This window comes from Urocitellus parryii, chromosome 4 (assembly GCF_045843805.1).
Source record: "Urocitellus parryii isolate mUroPar1 chromosome 4, mUroPar1.hap1, whole genome shotgun sequence".
Classification (NCBI taxonomy): domain Eukaryota; kingdom Metazoa; phylum Chordata; class Mammalia; order Rodentia; family Sciuridae; genus Urocitellus; species Urocitellus parryii.
The window spans coordinates 34374680-34396711 of NC_135534.1; the positions used below are offsets into that span (position 1 = coordinate 34374680).

Below are 22032 nucleotides of genomic sequence, written 5' to 3' on the forward strand. Positions count from 1 at the left end.
GAGTATTTATTGTCTTGTATATAGCTAACATTTTATGAGGTATTAAGAGAAAATAAGGCATATAAAAATCATCATTCAGATAATAAGTGTATGAGTTCACGCTCAGTGAAGGGAAATATAACGTGGGAGCTATATTCTACCATTGCCTGTCTTTTGAGAACTCTCAATTTTATTTTTTCTGGTTCCATGTTGTTTAGAAATAGGTCTTTCCTGTTCCCACTGCCTTTTGGTGTCTGGGCCCCATGCATTTCCAGCAAGCTTGTGGGAAAACTGGGCCCTTCAACATAAGGTGGAGTACTGCAGATGGTCTGATAGGGCTGGTCAATCTTAGAAATCTTTTCAGGGTCTGATGACCATCATATGTGCTAGAAAATTATGGGTGATGTGTGGTTCCTGTCTTCTCCTTCATTAATCAGTGATGTATTATATTAATAAATGTCCATCATTTCATTTTTAGGATCAGTATTACTTAGCTATAGCGATTTTGACATAATATTACATTTTATTGGTTAATATTGATTTAGGAGTTTTACATATATAATTATACTTATTATTGCTGTATCTTTTCTTAAATTGCTAGTGACTGACTTTATTATGAAGCTTATCTTCCTTTCATGGAATGAATTAACTAGTTTTATATATCTATATCTTTCTGGTTTAGAATATATTATATAGCATAAAAAATGATATATTTCATGACCTATGAAATTATATATGGGAGGATGTTTTATTTTTGAAATCCATGAAATTTTTTTTTCAGAAATTCATTTATTTTATCAGAATTATTGCATTTATGAATAAGCATGCATAATATACTCTCACTTTTGATCTTCTGTATTAATAATTTAGCTTAATTTCCCCATTTAGTTTGTGTTATTAATCTAGATTTGTTTGCAAAAAATTTGGTATTTTCTTTTTTATTTCACAAACATTTCTTCAAAACATTCCACTTTTACAAATTATTTAGTTATATTTAAATCTCAATTCCCCTTCACTTGTTTTTCATGGGATAATTTTATGTTTTTAAAATAAGTGATTGAGTTGAAGGCTTCATTAGTTTACCTTCTTGATGTAGCTGTTTAATAAGAGTGTTTAATAAATAAACACTCCGAGTTTAATTTGAATATAAATCTAGATATATACTATAAGTTTTCACATAGATTATTTTTATTGCTTAAGTAGCTATTGATCATGTTAATTTTTTCCCTATCTGATAAATAGTATTTGGGGAAAGAGATGTGTGGTTTTTAAATTATTATATGATTCAAACTGTAAAATTTTAACTTCTGCTTATATCTAAATATATTTTATTATTTGTCACAATGTGTGTGAATTTTATTTTATAATTGTATTGAAGTTTACTTTGTGTATATTTAGCAAATATTACAAATGTTCAGAAAATTTTGAGAAAGACAGACTGTTAGACCACAATGTGCATAAATAAATGATCATAATTACATTTATTAGTTAGAGTGGTCAGATATTTTATGTCCTTATTTATTGCTTTTTTTACATAAACTATCATTTTAATAAGCTATTTTGTATAGTTTGTAATTTGTTGATCTTGTAATAGTTTCTCCCATAATAATTGTGTGTATATTAGTTTCTCTCTGAATATCTAATAGCTTTGTTTGATGTCATTATTATTATAAAATGACTCTTTCTTTTGTGTTAAATTCCTCAGTCTATTATAATATTGACAATTCTGTCTTAACATGTTTTCTGATTTTTAAAATCTAGTGTTTTTAAATTAGTTTCATTTGTGTCTCTTGTAAGCAGCAAATGATCAGATTGGGGTTTTTATTTCAAACTAAGTCTTCACCTAGTACATAGCAAGTACTCAATTAAAATATGTATTTTGAAATGACATTTAGCCTTGATACATCCCATTTTGTTTTTATTTTGTTTTAGGTGGGCCATAAAACATGAAGGGATCAGTAAGCCAGGCCAATGGAAGCATTCCAGAGTTGAAAATCCCCTATGGAACAAGCTTACTTACATGTGGCCGGTCCTTCCCAGTGGACAACTTAACGAGGTTGTATGGCTTAGTAGAAGAGGCAGTTGTTGGGACTTACTTTAAGACCCCATATGTGATCATCTTGCTGAAAATTCCCATGCAACTTTTGAATTGCAGTTGTTCAATATAAAAGATAAAACTTGCTCCTAATGTAGATGTGTTCAAATTTTTCATTATGATAACAAATTAATCTATTTCTTCTTGCCCATCAAATTTATTTACAAATATATTATTTATTATGTATTTTGAAATTTAGTTCTTAAGCATACACATGTTCAAAATATTGTATGTTTCTAGTAAATTGAAATTTTATCATTATTTAGAAACTCTAATTAAAGTTTCATTTATACAAAACTAATAGAAATAATATCAATTTTTGTTGGTGTTTTTGGTTATTATTTGCTTAGTATAGATTCTTTTCATCCTTTTACTTTCTAATTTTATATATTCTGTCTTAGGGGAGTTCCGGTAATCAGCATGTAGATAATTTGAGAAATTTAAATGACCTCTATCTTTAAAATAAAGCATTTGGTATTTTCTGATTTTTGTAATTATAGATATGTTTGGATTGTTATTCATTTTCTATTTGTCTTAACTTTTCTGTACCCCATCCCAATTTTTTGTAGTTTGGAAGTTATACCCTCTGCACTCTCTGTTATTATTGTTCTTGTCTTAATCTGAATATATTTCAGCCTACATACATAAGTGATCAAAATGCAAAGTTAAATATATTTACTCTTCTTTCAAATAATCAATAACAGATTATATAACTACAATCATATTATTTGTGATATAAGGTATTATTAAAGTGGTATGTTTAAAAAAAATTCCCTTGGATACAAACATTGCTGTAGGCAGTTAATGCATATTTATGTTTACCCCCAGTTTCCATCTTTCTTGTTATAATTTCTTTTTACATCTCAGTCCCTCCACCTAGGGTTATTTTCCTTTGGCCTAGAACATCCTTCTTTTAGTTATTAGTAGAAAATGCTTTTGATATTTTTGTTGTTGCTGATGTTTGTTTTTTTGCATTACTAGAAATGGAACCCAGGACCTCACACATGCTAGGCAAATGCTCTACCACTAAGCTACATCTCCAGCCCTTTTTGCTTGTATTTTGAGACAGGGTCTTGTTATGTTGCTCATACTGGCCTCAAACTTGTGATCCTCCTAGGTTATCTACCACAAGGCCCAGCTTTCTGTTTTTTCCTTATCTAAAAGTTATTTCTTTATGTTGCCTTCAATCATGTTAGGTATTTTCTCTTAGCAAACTGAAGATACCACCACTGACTTCTGCCTTCCTTGTTACTATGGAGAAGTCAGTGGTGGTTTCAAATGCTATGCATTTTTCTATCTATTTGCTTTTAATATCTTTTCTTTGATATTCTAGAGTTTTGCAACAGCATATCTGAGAGAGGATTTCTTCCCCTTCTCCTCCTACTATGGTACTGGTGATTGAACCCAGGATTACTCTACCACTGAGCTACATCCCAGACCTTTTTTCCTTTCTTTTGAGGAAGGGTCTTACTAAGTTGCTAAGGTTGGCTTAGAGCTTGTGATCTCCTCCCTCAGCCTCCCAAGACACACAGGCACCATGCCTGGCTGAGGATTTCTTTTTTATTTTATCCTGCTTCAGATTTACAGGTTCTTTGGGGTTCTTGAATCTGTGGGTTGATCTCTTGCATAATTTCCAGGAACATTTTCCTTCAAACATTCTCTCTCTGGTATGTATTCACTCCATTAAAAGCCCTCTGATTGGCTGTATGTCAGGACTTCTCATTTGACCTCCTTGTATCTTGACACATATTTTCCAGCTTTTGCCTCTTTTGATGCATTTTATATCATATTTTTCAGCCTGTGGTATGAATTCTCAATGAAAATTATTTTTCTTCTCCACACAGTGAAAATGTTTGAGGCAGTATATTTTACTTACAGCTTTCTGGAGAGATATTATTTCTGGTTTGCCTATTTAGTGAAATTTATTCTATAATTATTCTTATTTTATGAAGGGAGAGGGTCTCCTATGAGACTTCCCACCTAGATTGGGTGCTGAGTTTGTTTCATATGCCCTTCCTTGGGTCAATTATACATAATAAAATATTTAACATTTTTTACACTAGATTTTGAATTATTGAGTTGTTTGTAACTGAGAGTCAATCAACTTACCAATTTGTTGTATTTTCTGATCTAATCAAGTGTTTTTTTTTTTTCGTTCCCCTTAAACCATGCTGTCCTGTACTTCTTCACTGAGTAAACTTACGAGTCTCAGCACTTTAGTGAAAGGACACATGGTGTCTGAAAAGGAGAAGTCATTGCTTAAAGCCCCAAAGATGCCTTTTTACTTAGACTGCAGTGAAATAACAATCTAGAAAACTGAGATTTACTTTTCTTTTTCTTTTTCACACCATGGATTGAACCCAGAAACACTTACCCACTGAACCAAATCCCCAGCCCTTTTCATTTTTTATTTTGAAATAGGATCTTGCTAAGTTGCCTAGGGCCTCACTAAGTTGCTGGGTCTTGCCTTAAATTTGTGATCCTTCTGCCTCAGCCTCATGCCCTGCAAAAGGTGTGTGCCATTATGCCTGGCAAAAGCTGAGTTTTATAGGAAAAAAAAAAAAGGTGAGCTTCTAAAAAGCAGAGACTGTGGGTGGGCAACGGATGGTCTGGGATTTGACAATTAAATGACCCTAGGAATTAATGTTGTGAGATATAGGGTTCATAGCACTAGTAAGAGCCAACATGGAGTCCAGGATAGAAGGTTGGCATGGAGAGACCAGTAGGGCCACATATGCCAAGAAAAAAAACACTTTGGCTTGCTCTGATTGTAGATTTTTTCTATAGAAGTCCAACAAGGACAGAGGCTAAAACCTAAGAAACAGCCAGGATATTAGCTGGTAGTGACCAAATGCCAGCAGTTTGCCCAATAACCAAAGAGGTCAAAAGCCATGACCTTTGAGGCATCTGAGGATCCAGGACAGCTATTTATCTAAATGTTATTTATTATGTTCAAGTTTTATATAGAGAGACCTTGGGCCCCTTTTACCAATGGTAAATGGTTTATTGAACTTTCATCTAAATTCAGAAACTATCTTGAGGAGAAGTTTGCCCTTGAAAGGAGACAAAAATTCTGGCAAGAAGTTTGACCTTCAAACATAATTAAATATGTATCAAAATGACAAAATTAAAAAACAAAAAAGAGGTTTTTTTATATATTGGCAAAACTGGGATACCTCTAATTCCTGAATGGATAGAAGGATGGACAGGGAAGCCTATAAGAAGGTACATTTTGTAGAATGAGAGATAATTGTAATTATCACAAATTTCACAAATATTGTGGTTATCTTTTATGTCAGTCAAAGCAAAAGTCATTCAATAAATCTATTTAAGTTACAAATGATAATTAGGATACCTAAGCTAACCAGATTGAGAAAACTACCACAAAAGAGGGTTTCAAAAGAAACAGGTCATGGAGATGGCCAGGTATTCATAAAAATAAAATAAAACTGATGATTTAAATATGTGTGTTCTATCTACATAACAAGAGTTTACCACCTTTGGAAGTTGTTCAATAATATTCTAACAGCTTGAATATGTTTGATGAATGGATTTTCTATTTCTCTTTAGACCATTTACCTTAAAAAATAACATTTTGCTCATGGTCTAAGATTTGAAAACTGAATGATCTTAGGAATTAATACATATAACTTCATTTTTTTCTAGCCATTCAAACAGAACAGTAGTTTTTGTGTGGAATGGATAATTTACTATACTCCAACAAAACTCTGACCTTCACTTATAAACTGAAAGGAGAGATCTAAGGTATTACATTAATTGAAGTCAGGCAAACTGACCATGTATTTCAAATGACTCAGTCTGAGGGTCCTGCTATGTCTTGAAATGTTTGAGGAAGAGAAAAAAGTAGTTACCAAGCCTGGAATTCAGATAGCTCTCAAATTTAAATATAATCAATTTTGCTTCAAGCCTGGATCCATCAGATTAGTAGGAACCATATTTTCTTCCAGTCTTATTTTCACACAGTTGATTTTTAGCAAAAACATTATTTTATTTCAGCATATAATTAAGTACAATTAATAATTTGGTTGTAAAGACTGTAATTAGGAAATGTAACATTTTTATTGTGGAATACAGAATACTTTGGGCACTGTAAGCATATGTATTAATTTTATTACAAACTTAATCTTTGAACTTCACCATTTTTCTAACTCCTGTTTATTAGATATTTAGGCAGTGCATACTGAACAAGAAAGGATATAGACATAGTCCCTAACTGAAGCTTACAGTTGTAAGTCAGAAAGGAAGAAACCAGAAAAAGAGGCAGAGCTGATGAATAAAGGAGGAAGAAATTCAAATAAAAATTTGGGGTTCTAGAAATAAAAGGCTAATTGTTGACCAAGTTAATTCAGTCATACAATCAGAATAAAGAAAGTGTAGCTGGGATGACTGCCTGAATCTGCCTAAAAATTAAGTCAAAATTCTGAACCTAAGAAAACCATTTAAAAGACACTATCTTGAGTGAGAATCCAATTCTCCTGTTAGTTCTTTAACAAGAACTTTCCAAAGTAGAATGATGACTAAGGGAAGATGTAAGGAAATGTAAACAATATGTAAATATGGGATTATTTTTGTAGTTTCTCTGAATGCATTAATGCCCCCAAACTATTTACCTCTCAGTGGTGACAGCTGATCTGAGAACTGATTTCATGCTGTTATCACTTTTAAATATTATTCATTCTAAGAAGAAATTGATAATCTTTTTTATCAACAAACAGCATCTCATGTATTTGGGGATACCAATATTTTAAAAACATTTTTTTAAATAAAGGCTTTTAAAAAGCAGAATCATCATTAGTAACTATGATCATGGGAATAATTTATACAAACTCGGGTTATTTTCTCACACCTTGAGTAAAAAGTTATGAATTGAAAAATTGTATTTCTTAATATTTAATTGTAAGGAGCAATGGATTTTTCATATTCAAGAATGAAACCTTTGAAAAAAAAGTGATTTCAAAGAGACTTAAGATTTTGGAATGTATATTGGATAGTGACTTAAAAATTTCTAAATTACTAAATTAAATCATATCTCTTTGGATGGGCTCAGTCTAGACCAAAAAAAGTTAAAAGTACAAATTTTATTTATCTGTTAAGAGATTATATTTCTAGTAGCCAAAAGTTATAAGAGGCATGTCCTTGGAGGCCTCTGAGGATTCAGGACAATATAGGTTTTTACACATAGACCATGGACCCTTTCTATCAATAGCAATGGTCTTTTGAAATAAACTAAGAAACCATCTTGAGGAGAGGAATGGGTAGACATGTATCCTTGAAAGCAAACAACAGATTACTTAAAGGAAAATGGGAAAGTTCAAGAGAGAAATTTGAAGATTGATTTACTTATTAGTCTTTTAATAACAAATAGATGGAAGTAGGGCCACACATGACTAAAAAATTGAGATCAACGAGCTGACTCTCAAAATGAAAACATGTTTTATCCACTTAAGAGAGATGAGAAAGAAAAAAGCATAATTATAATCCCTTCAAGGGAGCACCATGACAACTCAGGATCACCGGACAGTGTAGCTGGGTCATGGAATATTGTGAACACAAGGAAAACCAGAGGAGAATGAATAGAGCCCTGGAAGATCTGAGAAAAAATAGAACTCTAGCCCTATTTAATTATCCATGTTTTTGTTACCTTTCATTATCTTGAAACCATGTTTCTTTATTTCCATGAAGGACCAAATAAAGGTGCCTTAAACATTAGAACAAAAATTAAAGTACTTTATTTTATTTTTATATTTATTTGGTCTTTTTAGTTGTACATGACAGTAGAATCTATTTTGATATATTTATACAAACACGGACTGTCTTATTCTAATTAGTATCCCAGTCTGGTGGTTGTACACAATGTTGAGGTTCACTGAAGAGTATTCATACATGTAAAAAATTAAAGTATTTTAGAGGAAGAATTGCCATTGGTAGTAGCCACCTTGGAAAATTTTGAAACCCAAGCTAATTTTTCATCTCTTTGATTGGGTTTCTGTGATATTTCCCATTGAAAAGAGAGGACTGTTGTGCTTTCTTCCTTCACCTGGAAAGTAAAGGAAGCCTACCCAAGTCAGCAGTGCTTTGTTGGTGCTAAAGCCCATGTCCACACTGGCTACCTCTTATGATGAGTTGGAAATGAGAAGATCCAAATAGCTGGTAGCTTATGTATTACATTTCTAATATGTTCCTCAGAAATACAGCTTGTGTAGAATATTTAAAAATTCTTAGTTCATATCCTGGGTCTATAAATTGGCAGGCTCACTGACTAAGCATGAAGAAGTCTTTTTTTTTTTCCTTGCCTTTCCTTCCATATTTCAAAAAAGAAAAGAAGAAATATTAGCTATTTTACATTAGTCTTCAATATGAGAGTAATTTTAAATGAGATTTTTCTCTCCCACTTCTCTCACCTATCCACCCTTTACTTTCTGATCTTTTTCTTTTGACTGAAATTAGTGTAAAAGTTGATTTGTTCTGAATTGCTTAGTATTTTTGCTGAGGAATAGTTACAGATTGATCCTAAACTTACTTCTTAAAGGTTATGTGCCCCCAAACAACTACTGTCATATTAAATAAAACTCTATACAATAAAAGAGTTTCATATGAAAATATGACACATTTTTCATAGCCTTTAATTTTGTTTGGTCAAGAAACATAGTAAAGCCAGGTGCAGTGGTGCATGCCTGTAATCCCAGAGACTCAGGAGGCTGAGATAGGAGGATCGTGTATTCAAAGCCAGCCTCAGCAATGGTGACTCAGTGAGACCCTGTCTCTAAATAAAATACAAAATATATATATATGGAATGTGGCTCAGTGGTTGAGTGCCCCTGAGTACCCAGTCACCAGCACCCACCCATCCCCTCCAATATAAAAAGAATCACAGAAAGGGAGAGCAAACTCATGTAGCTCTATTGGTGGATAACAGCCACTTATTTAAATAAACAGTTTATAGTGTGTTCTTTGCAATTTGATTTCCATACAGGTGAAAGGTTCTCAGTGAAAGTAAGCAATAAAATAATACTTTTTAAATGCAAACTTTGCTTATTTAGAAGTGTGATAAATTAAGCTCATTGTATGTCACTGTATTAACATGTTTATTCAAATATAAAGGAAAAAGCATTAAACTTTTAAATGCTTCTCATCAAAATTTAAAACATTTGTTTATGTTGCTTTTCTCCTAATTAAAAGCAATTGTTGTTTACTCACTCATCTCACAAATTAGCACATCATAATTAGATGTCATTTCAGAATAAAATCTTCACAACTTTCAGATTTTATTTATAACTTATTTAAAACACTTTTTTCAGCATAATTGCAAAATTCTTAAAACTGTTTAGGAAATGTAAATTAGGTATAATTGTACTAATGTTATATTAGCTTTGAAAAAAAAAAAAAACATGTTCTCCTTGTCCATAAACTAAAGGCCCTGTGACTTGATCTGTGCTGGACTACCATGCCAGCACATTCCCCCAATCCATTTTTATCTTTGTCATGTTAGTTGGATACTCCCAGGACTCTAGGACCACCTTTATTGTGACCTTCTGAGGTTTTGCCTGCCAACATGACTTCCTTTTGCTTTGGGTAGATATCTATGTCCCCTTTAGGAAATAGTCCCCACTTTTAGTTCATATGGATTATGATGTCTTTGGGTTCCCCAGACACTGGCTATATGTTACAGTCTTATTAAGAAGTCCATTCGCAGGGAACAGGATTAAGGGACAAGAGGGCAGAAAAGAGAGCCAGTGTGAGAATGTGCTATCAAGCTGTCATCCAAGAAGCCACTGAAAGATGTTCTTAGCAGATTTTCTCTTAAGAGAATAAAAGGAAGAATTTATACTTCAGCTTCCATCTCTCTTTGGTTAAAGATTTTTCTCAAGTTATGCAGAAAATGACAAGTCAAAGATTCAAATGCAGTCAGGTTTGCTCAAGAGCCCAAACCCTTAGCCATTCTATATTGCTCTTACAAATGTTAGTCAATAACGAGAGCTAAGAGTAAACTAGAAGCAATGATACAGAGTAGTTAGTATTCTAGGGTTACAGGAGGAATGCTTCTTTGAGGCGATATTTGAGTAAAGACCCAAAGGGGAAGAGTATTCCAGACAATGCAAAGAACCTGAGATAATGTTTGAGGAACTATGAGGCACAAAATTACAGATACAGTGTGAATTGTGGGGAGAACAACAGGAGGCAATATTGGAGAGAAAGAAGAGAACGAAGAGGTGTGGATCACACAAGGGCCTTGTTTTTTTTTGTTTGTTTTTGAGACAGAGTCTCACCAAGTAGCTCAGGCTGGCCTCAAAACTGAGATCCTTCTGCCTTAGCCTCATGAATAGCTGGAATAACAGGCATGTGCCACCATATCTGGCTAACATGCTGGGCCTTGTAGGGCATTATAAGACTTTTGATTCTTAATCTGAGACGGGAAAGCATTGGAGGCTTTGAGTCAGAGGAGGAATGTGCTCTGACTCAGTCTTAATAGGATCTTGTGATAATAGAGGGAAAGAGACTGATGGAGGTAAGAATAAGTGGGTGGGAGCCTTTTGCAATCTCTGTTGGAGAGAAAATTGTGCCTTTGACAAGGGTGATAGAGTAGGGGTAGATGAAAAGGAATGGAACCAGGTTTTGCTAATGGATGAAATTAGAAATTAGTACAAAAGGTCCTATGTTGGGAAATTTAGAGACACTTTAACTTGTGAAACAAAAAATAAATCATAATGAAATTTTAAAAGACATATATTTAGAACCAAAGCAAAAAATGTGGGTTGAGAAGTATTCTTGAAGCAAAGTTCTAATTCTAAATGTTTGTATTAAAAAAGAAGGTCTCTCTCTCTCTCTCTCTCTCTCTCTCTCTCTCTCTCTCTCTTTAAAAAAAGGAGGGAAGATAAAAATTAATGAGATAAGCATTCAATTTAAGGAATTAGAAAAATAATGGTAAAATGAGCTGTAAGAATTGGAAGAAGAAAGAAAATTATAAGAGCAGAGAATGATATAATAGATACTATCTATATAATAGAATCATCAAAACAAAAGTCAGTTATTTGAAAATATTAATAAAGTGAATTTATCCAGTAAAACTGATTAAAGAAAAAGAGTAAATAATGTCAAAAATAAAAGAAAGATATAAGTATGGATGCTGAGAGATTAAGAAGAGATTTATGATTATAAATAACTTTCTGCTAATAAACATAATAATGTAGATAAGTGAAATAATCAATTCTTGGGCAAAAGTAATGTATTAAAAAGGAGCCAAGAAGAGTCAGGGAGCCTAAATAGTCCAATAACCATAGAAAAAAATAGAATCAGTAGTAGCTAAAATCTCCCAGAAAAGAACACTCTTAACCTAACGATTTTATTGATCGATTCTACCAAACATGTTTTTAAAAATTCAGAATACAAAAAGAGAAGCAACATTGTCCTACTCATTCTGTAAGGCTAGAATAACACTGATACCAAACCTTGATGAGGATAGAATAAGAAAACTACATGTTAACTTTATTTATGAATGTATAAATGAAAATCCTGAAAACAAATATTGCAAATTGAATTCTGCAATCTATAAAAATGATAATACATCATTTGGATTCATCCAGGAATGTACCATTAGTTTAAACTTTGAAAACCTAATTAATGTAATTAATACAAAGCTGATGAAAGTATAAGTAATCATATGAGCACAGTAAATTTAAGGAAAAAGAGCATTATATGATTCAATGCACAGTGTGGAAAAAACATTTTTGTAGAGCTGGGGGTAAAACCCAGGACTTAATATGTGCTGGGCCAGCACTCTGCCACTGACTGAGACCTCCAGCCCTGAAAGAAAACCCTTAAAAATATGCAATTTTCTTAACCTAATATACAGAATACATATTCCAAACAGACTTTTTAAAAAACAAAAGAAGCTGATTCATAAATATATATAGGCAATAGCATGGGCTCCACAAGAGCCAATATCCAAAGGAGAATAACAAGGTAGAAGTACTTGACCTTCTAGACATGAAAACTTACTACATCTAAAACTGTTGTAATCAAGGCATTTGATACTGCATAGGGGTTGATAAATAGACATACTAGAGAGATTGGAACACAGAAACAGACTTACTCTTATAGGAAGTTATGGTATTTCTCTACTACCATTCCCCATATTGCATTAACAGGAGATGCTACAGATAATTTTCTATGCAGGTGGAAGGAAGCTACGAATGAATTAACTTGGACTAGCCATGCCTAGCATCATCTCTGATCACTCTTTCCCTCATTTACTCTTCTTGTGGGAGTGTCTGTGAACAGCAATACTATCTACAGTTGCTTATTAAACTATGCTCTGGGAGCCATCCTTGCTTTCTTTTATTGCCCAAGCATCATGTTCTATTAATTTTAAATTTGATAGATACACTTTTTATCCCATCCTTTACTGAACTAGGCTTTAGGACTGTTCAAAGGCAATACTTAGTTAGGGTCTTATGTGGTTCTACAGCACAGAGTATGGAACTCTGTCACTATTATACTTATACTATTATAATTGCCAGTTTATTTCCATGTAAGTTTCTATAATTCCCCAAAGTTCTGAAAGTATAACTTTAAGTAAATCCCTTAAGGGAGAGTATCCTACCTGGTTTGTAGTTTTATTGTCAGGGCCTAGTACTATCCCTGGAATATAGTTAATAATCAATAAACATTTGATAATATACTGATTCATAAATAAATGGATATATGGATGAAGAGATAGAAAGTAAGTGAATTCCAAAACAATTCATCTAAAATGTATTTAAGGTATTTAATCATATTATTCTGCTTTATTAAAAAATTCTTTCTTTATAATCTTTTTGCCAAATCTGGTTTAAGATGATATTATTCCAGGCTATCATAATACCACTTTTTGCACATTCTTCTTTTCTTTACATTGATTAAAGATACTTCATGATGAGGAAAAAAAACTCCAAGTTCTACTTTTCTACAATGGTGTTTCTGTCAAATGGAATAAATCATCCACAAATCTTACATAAATTTTTAAAATCATTAATTTTCATCTTTATGAAAATAAAATGTTAATTAGAATTATCTGGAATAGCCAAGGGGAAGGGGCCCAATAAATATTTGCTGAATAAATGAAAGTTTAAATATATAATTCTAGAAGTGACTCTTTTTATTTATTACCACATTTTTATAATTTCTTTCTAAAGGACTTTGATTGGCCAATAGAAGGACTGCTTATTCCCAACAGCCCTCCCATGAAGAAACCCATCCAGAAGACACCAGAGCAGTATGTCCCTATGAGACTCAGAGTTTTGAGGAACGGAGATAAGAATAAAAGCAGATCCCTTGTTACAATTTGTCCAGACATCTCATCTAAAACACAGTAAGAATGACTTGCTCATCATTTTCATTAAATATGCTTTCTAGTTTCTATAGATTTTTGTCTTCTTTATTATGAGTGTTTTTCTGGGGGTAATTATGTATTTATTTAGAAAGAGTGCTCCTAGTTGATATTTAAAGGTGAAAACAGATACAAAAATTCATTTAGTTGCTATATCAGGAAATTAATTCCATCTCTGCTGATATAGGCTAGGCACAGGAGAAAATAATGAATTAGAAATGAGTATCTTTGATTTAAAAAAGGTTCTATGAGAAATGTCTGTTTGGAATTAGCACTTTTGCTTGAGTTTTATTAACATATGTTGATATAACTGAACTTACAAATTGCTTCTTAATTATAACTTTGTAATTCTTCATTTAAGTTACTATTATACATAATTATTCATATTTATACCTTTGAAATACATAATGAACAAATACAGTTCTCAAAAGTATAGCTTTATATAACATATTCTTTCCTCTGGATATTTTAAAAGTTTATCTTCCTAGAAAAGCATTGATTTTACCTTATGATTGAAATAAAATCTTTCTAAACAGTCAATGTTTTTCTAACATTGGTGAAAAATCACCTGTTATATTTTTTATTACATTTTATGAAAAAGTAATCATAGGTCATTGAGAAGCTTTGATGTAAAGAATGAGTTAAACACATTGTTTCCCATATAATTACCAACAATATTACCTCTTGACCTTTCTTTTGAAACATTTAGGATATTTGAAACTGCCGATAATGGTTTAATATTACTTTCTTCACATTGATTAAATATACTTCATACATCGCTGAACAATGAGTAACATTCAGATTGGCTGTCCACTGAACTGCCTGTAAAGATGATAAAGTAAAAAATTAATCTTCAAAGTAAAGTCAAGCCTGAAATTGAAATCTTTGACGCATACATTTCATAATTAGCTCATTCTGCTACATGTAAAATGTGAGGTTAATGCCTTTAAAAAAGTGTCTGACCTTTTTCCTAAAAGCCCAAAGTTAATACATGATTTCTTATTTATTTATTTTTATTCTAATCTTTAATTGTGGCTCAAAATTATATACAGGTAAGATCACGTTAATGTTTTAAAATGCAGGTTCAGTCAGGGAATCCAAACATTTTGAGAGACTGGCAAATTTGGGCAATTATTCTGGCAAAGAGTATATGAAACTGTCCATTGTCTGACATTTATTTTTATGGAATAGTGTGTCCTGGTTCATCAAGTATTCGGACATTATTTACTTTTTCATGAATTATATATTCCCGAGAAATTAAAATACATTGACATGCACTTGACACTAAAATTGTACTAAATATTATGTAATCTTTCTCTGTTGGCTCAAAAGTATTCTACAGGATCATCAATAGCATCCCTCCCCCCACCTCTGCTGTATATAAACACTGGTTAACAAAAGGTTTACATGGAAAGAGTCTTGGCTAATACTGCAGAATGGCCATGTCCACCTGCTGAAGGGTCTGTTTACATTGTGTGAATCGCATTCCAGTGTCATCCAAGATAGAAACTCTGCAATGATGCTTTTAACAAATACAAGCTACATATCTTGCAGAAGAAATAAATTCGTTGATATACATGGATACATTCCTTGAGTTAACCTGAAACTTAGTTATAAAAAGAAAGGGGTTCCATTGGTTAGTGCCTTTACAAGTAAAATCATGAGAGAAAGATGAAATAAAATCTAGTTTAATTAAACCCAGCTCTGGTTCTGCTATCCTTTGGTTATTTAATAACTCCCTGTAGACAGTTTTGAGGGTTTCTCTTTGTTATTGTTTCCTCCATCTGCAAAACCAAATGAAGATCAAATGGTATTATTTTTCACTTAATTGATATTATTCTTAGTGACACAATCTTCTCAATTAATCTTGTTAGTGGCTCTAAGAATATATAACTTAAAAACTGATAATTTTTTTGTCAGAGGCAAATTTTATTTTTTAGAATTGTATTTTAAGCAAAGAAAATTTTATAAGTGATACTTTAAGGAATAATAAGAAGAGAGGCTCAATATAAAGCTCTATAGTAAACTTTATATTTCAAATCATTTCAATGTACATAGTAATTATTAATAAATTGTGACCTCTGCACTTACTCAGGCTCCTTACTATAGCTTTTAAGGCCTTTTATTAAAAAAATACTTCTATATTTCTCTAGTTATAATTCTTACCAACACTTCCTCCAGTCCCACTTCAAAACCCCACACTGCTCAACACCTCCCATCTCCATAATAAGAAGCATATTCTGACGATAAGTTTGGACATTTCTAGATGTTAACCCTGAACTCCACATTGCATTGCTTCCCACTGAGATTTTTGTAGCTGCTGTACACTCTGTTGCACCAGTTGTCCTGGCCTACTCCCAGCCTCATAACCACCATTCTGTTTCATACTTACCTGCAATGCCTCAATCTATGAGATGGAAATAGGAATGGTATGTTATTCATCGGTATATGTGCTGTCTGCTATGGAACAGTGTGTTCTAGCTAATCGAGGTATTACAGAGTTACTTTAATTTTATTATCAAAGACCTACAGTACAGACTCTGTCTCTAAATAAAATACAAAAATAGGGCTAGGGATGTGGTTCAGTAGTTGAGTGTCCCTGAGTTCAATCCCTAAACCAAAAAAAAAAAGGGGGGGGGGACGCTACAGTAAGCCTCAAGTCAGTGCTTATTGAATGAATGGATGAATCATTACATTTGATCACTATTATTTCATTTAATAAAGAGATTCTAAAAGTGCAAGGAATGTTTTTCTAACTTGAAAATTGGAATAATACCACTTATGCATCTGTTTGTGATCATGATTATTTTTCTTTTAAAATAATGTTTCGGTTTGGGACTGGGGAACATAGCCCAAAGGTAGAGCACTTGTCTAGCATGTATAAGACTGAGTTCAGTCCACAGTAGTGCAAACAACACACAAAAGTTTAGGGTTAGATTAATAATAGAACCATATGTGAATAAAACATAGACAAAATTAATGTAATCTCTGCGTTTTTTCAAAGGTGACAAATTTACATCTCACAGTGTTCAATTTTATTGGATTTAAAAATTTTTTATTTGTTTTAAGTAGTTATACTTGACAGTAGAATGCATTTATGCACTTCGATATATCATACATAGATAGGATATAATCTCTCATTTTTCTTAGTTTGCATGTTGCATAATCATATTGGTCATGCAGTCACATATATACATACAGTAATAATGTCTGTTTCATCCTTCTATCTTTCCTATCCCCACATCCCCTCCTATCTCCTCCCATCACTTCCCTCTACCTAATCTAAGGTGACACTATTCTTCCCTAGTGCCTCCTGCCTTATTGTGAATTAGCATCTGCATATTAGAGAAAACATTTGGCCTTTGGTTTTGTGTGATTGGCTTATTTTGCTTAGCATGATATTCTCTAACTCCAACCATTTACTGGCAAATGCCATAATTTCACTCTTCTTTAAAGCTGAGTCATATTCCATTGAGTACATATACCACATTTTCTTTATCCATTCATCCATTGAGGGACACCTAGGTTGGTTCCATAGTCTAGCTATTGTAAATTGAGCTGCTATAAACATTGATGTGGCTGCGTCACTATAGTATGCTGATTTTAAGTCCTTTGGGTATAAACAAAGGAGTGGGATAGCTGGGTCAAATGGTGGAAGAGGACTAGAATATTGAAAATTAATTTTCTTATGTATAATACTCATAGTATACTTGTTTGTAAAACAACATGTTATTATTTAATATGTAGTATGAAGCTTAGTATTTAATTGTATTAGTGGAAATTCTTTGTTTGAAAGAAAGATAAGACTGTTTTGGGGTAAATCATGGTAAATTAAGACCTCCTAATTTTTCATATGAGAGATAATTAATAATTTAATGCTAATACAATCAAATCTTGAATAATTTGTTTCAGAAATGTTAATCCTGAAAGGAAAGAGAAAATCTGTGTTACTAAGAATTCTGTGACAGCAATAAATGAGACTGAATTTCATCATCTTTTGGAGAGGTAAATACTTAATATGCTAAATGTAAAGGCGTTTTCCACTCAAATGCCTGAATTATTGTGTACAACATTAACACAAAGTACATTTGTATCTACATAAGAAACAAATTGTTAATTATAAGGGTCTTGCTAAGCTGCCTGTACTGGTCTTGAACTTGGGATCCTCCCACCTCAGTCACCCGAGTGGCTGGGGTTATGGGGTATGCCATCTTCCTCACTGCATTACTTTTCACATGCCAGGTACTTTATAGTTTTAGCATATTTATCTGTAAAACAGCCTCAGGAGATAGGTACTACAGTATCCATCTGTAGTGTAAAATGTCTCAGAGTAACAGACATAGAACTTTTTCTTGATGGCTTCTGCTTCTTGCAGGCAACCTGTAGTATTAGAAAACCCACTGGGTCAAAGGACAAGGGGTTTAATATTAAGCCCTACTTTGCTATTAACTACCTGGAAGCCTTCAGCAAAGCCTTGCCCTTCATTTACTACAAATGAAGCAAATGAAGCTCTAAGAAGTTAAGTAATTTTTTCAAGGTTACCCAGCCAGAATGTGAGAGGGATAGAATTTGAGCGCAGACAATCTGATTTCAGAGCCCACATTCCTTTTCAGGAACTTAAAATCCAGTTATTTTCTTTTCCTTTTCCCACTCATATTGGCTAGCATGTGAAGTAGACAGAAGAGTTAAATACAGTGTGAAACTCTTTGTCCCAATCCTCTTTAACCCACCCACATATGCCAAACTCAACATTAAAACTAGGGTTACACAACAGAGAGAAGGAAACATCCACTAACCACCCATTCCTTCTATTCTCTCAAACATTGTCCTAAAACAAGATATCCCAGACTCTAAACAGTTCCCCTAGGAAAATGTGAGTGGGAGCAGAAGTGATGTTGGTAGCTCTTCTTAGACCATATTGTAACTGCTTGAACCTGCAAAGATGTCCGATGTGGAGGAAGTTAGAAGGAATTGGGTTGAGTCTCTGGCTGTCATCCAAACAGAAGCATGGAGATTTGTGACCCTGACTTGATGCTCTTGTGGTCCCCTTCTGCTCCTTCTACCTCACCAACTCTTATGGATGAGGAACACGGCCCAGTCTCCACTGGTCTATCAGCTTTCAGAATTAGGGCACAGGACATAAAGACTTAATTCTCACTGGTTTATTTCCTTCTGAGGCAGTCTCAAAAAAATAGAGGGCCTAGAATGTTTTCTCTAATATGAAGATGCTATTCACAATAAGGCAGGGGACACTAGGGAAGAATAGCATTACTTTAGATTAGGTAGAGGGAAGTGAAGAGAGAGGAGGGGAGGGAATATGGGGATAGGAAGAATAGCAGAATGAAACAGACAGTATTACTGTATGTATATATGTGACTGTGTGACCAATATGATTCTGCAACATGTACACTCAGAAAAATGAGAGATTATATCCTATCTATGTACGATATATCAAAGTACATAAATGCATTCTACGGTCATGTATAACTTATTAAAACAAATTTTTAAAAAGGGCCCAATTATGTACTTAATTGCTTCATCTCAATGAAGGTAATAAAATTTAAGCATGTTCTTTATTCAGCTGAGTCTTACTGATGAGCATGAAGATACTGCTAACTCACTTGCTATAAACAGTACATTCTAACATCAAATATATTTAGCAAGAACCTTTCACTTTCCTCCTTCTAAAGATAGGGTCACCACGGGAATATCCTTAGGAAATGCAGAATCACTCTCCTTAACTCTACTCCTTCCCTATAATTCCTACCTCTTTATCCCTAATATAAACTGGCTACCTAGGGTCCAGCCTCTCCCACTACCAGTCCATTTTCTAACATTTTGGCAGTTAACCTTCTAGAAGGTAAATCTGTAATACCATGCATTTTCTCTAATATCTCCAGTGGCCTCCTGTTTGAGACAGAAGCCAGATTCTATCCAGGATCCTGAGTGTTTTAAATTAATTCCTGTTTTCTTTTTCAGTTTCATCTGGCCCCTCCTCCAGTCCATACACTCAGCTGTAGCTTAGCCCCTTATGAACTCCTATTCACCCTTTGAAGTCCTACTCAAATGTCACTTCCATAGATTCATTGTTTTCCCTCTGTGTTCTTTCAGTGCACTGGCAGCTACAATGCCACACTATAAGTCTGTTGCCAACTAGGTAGGTAGCTCTTCAGGGAGCCCGGTGCCATTTATTTCAATACCCACAGGGCATACCCAGCTCTTGTTTGAGAGAGAAAGAAATCAATATTTAGTGTGTAGCCAAGTCAAACATTTCTATTTCAAAGAGATCATTTCCAGTGAAGGAAGCTAAGGGACTGCTTGGTGACTGATGTGCCTTTTGCAATCTTGGAGAAAGATCAAAGTTTCAACAGTAAAAGCCAAGGAAGGTGTTTTAGAGAGAAGGAATAGCATGAACCCGAGGCGGATGGAAAGATGTAGGGCCCACTGAGGAATGAAGTCAGTAAGGATATGTCTACCTATTTGTTGGTCATGCCTGCCACTGTGCTGAGCACTTTTCAAATCATGTTTGAATCCTCACAACAATCCTGAAGATAAGAAATTTAGGCTGAGAAAGGTTAAAGACTTTCCCCCAAGCATCACAACTTGGATAGGGGAAATGAAGACTCAAAAGGATATGAAGACTCTAGAACCTAGCTCTAAACTAGCTCAGCCCTGCAGACAGAGTTGTCAACACAACCCAGACCTTGATTTATTTTCTCTCTCTATTGCTGGAAGCATTCTGTGTTCAAGGTCAGTTTTTATATTTTTTTTATTACAGGTGCACTGAAATTTTAAAATTACCTTCTGCAGCTCGGAGATTATTCAATGAAAAGGGCATGGAAATCTTTTCCCTAAAGGACCTGCAAAGAGATGAACTGGTAAACAAGTGGATTTGAAACAAAGTGTTACTGTATGAATGCCACCAAAGGAAAAGTATCCTTCATTGGAAGACTTCAGATGCTTAGCATTGTTATTTTCTCTCAGGATTATCCTAACTCAGCAACCATCATAAAGTTATACTAATAACTAGCATCTTTGAGAACTTCCTGTGTGTTCATTTAATGTTCATTACTACCCTTTGAGATGGAGGCTTCTGTTATCCCCACTAAAAACTGAAGAAACCAGAGAAGGCCATATTACCAACCACTTGTGATTTATCTCTCTGACTTTTAAGGAAATAGATCCTTTACTCTTTTTGAGGCATATGCAATATAGTTGTTTAATGATTTCTTAATAATAATGTCAATTTTTCAGGAAAAATATTATATCCAGTTTTTCATACACTCTATTTGGGAGGTTAGAGAAAGTTGAGAAATGGAAGGACTTTAGCAGCCTAGTCTTTTCTCCCATTTTTGAATTCAAGGCATCAGCTCGGAATAAAACAAAAACAAAAACAAAAATCTGCCCTAACTAATGCCTGAAATTCTTTACACTGAGAACAAAGATTACATAATATTGTCAGAACTTGCCTCAGACTCTGAAGATAAGCAACCTTGAGAGACTCTTAAACCCAGGCACCAATGACCCATATGATAGGAAGCTTATAGGGTGTTCTTGGAATTTAGTAGATCTTAACTTAAATTCTAATGCCACCACTTCAAAGAGTTTGTTTTTAATGTTTTTTTCTTTTTTCTATTTTTTTTTATTGGTTGTTCACAACATTACAAAGCTCTTGACATATCATATTTCATACATTAGATTGAAGTGGGTTATGAACTCCCAATTTTACCCCAAATGCAGATTGCAGAATCACGTCGGTTACATATCCACAATTTTACATAATGCCCTATTAGTAATTGTTGTATTCTTCTACCTTTCCTATCCCCTACTATCCCCCCTCCCCTTCCCTCACATCTTCTCTCTCTACCCCATCTACTGTAATTCATTTCTCTCCTTGTTTATTTTCCCATTCCCCTCACAACCTCTTATATGTAATTTTGTATAGCAATGAGGATCTCCCTTCATTTCCATGCAATTTCCCTTTTCTCTCCCTTTCCCTCCCATCTCATGTCTCTGTTTAATGTTAATCTTTTCTTCCTGCTCTTCCTCCCTGCTCTGTTCATAGTTGCTCTCATTATATCAAAGAAGACATTTGGTATTTGTTTTTTAGGGATTGGCTAGCTTCACTAAGCATAATCTGCTCTAGTGCCATCCATTTCCCTGCAAATTCTATGATTTTTGTCATTTTTTAGTGCTGCGTAATATTCCATAGTGTATAAATGCCACATTTTTTTTTTTTATCCATTCATCTACTGAAGGGCATCTGGGTTGGTTCCACAGTCTAGCTATTGTGAATTGTGCTGCTTTGAACATCGATGTGGCAGTATCCCTGTAGCATGCTCTTTTAAGGTCTTCAGGGAATAGTCTGAGAAGGGCAATAGCAGGGTCAAATGGTGGTTCCATTCCCAGCTTTCCCAGGAATCTCCATACTGCTTTCCAAATTGGCCGCACCAATTTGCAGTCCCTCCAGCAATGTACAAGTGTACCCTTTTCTCCACATCCTCTCCAGCACTTGTTGTTGTTTGACTTCATAGTGGCTGCCAATCTTACTGGAGTGAGATGGTATCTTAGG

The 22032-nt window shown here is 33.8% G+C and overlaps 1 protein-coding gene across 1 annotated transcript in view; it reads left to right on the plus strand.

Annotated features, from left to right (window-relative positions):
* Positions 1-22032, plus strand: part of Dcdc1 (doublecortin domain containing 1) — a 444844-nt gene that overhangs the window by 363156 nt on the left and 59656 nt on the right. The window contains exons 19-21 of the mRNA XM_077797956.1: positions 1912-2035; positions 13267-13442; positions 20239-20338. Of these exons, the coding sequence (XP_077654082.1) occupies positions 1912-2035; positions 13267-13442; positions 20239-20338 (400 nt within the window). The remainder of the gene's footprint in view (positions 1-1911; positions 2036-13266; positions 13443-20238; positions 20339-22032) is intronic.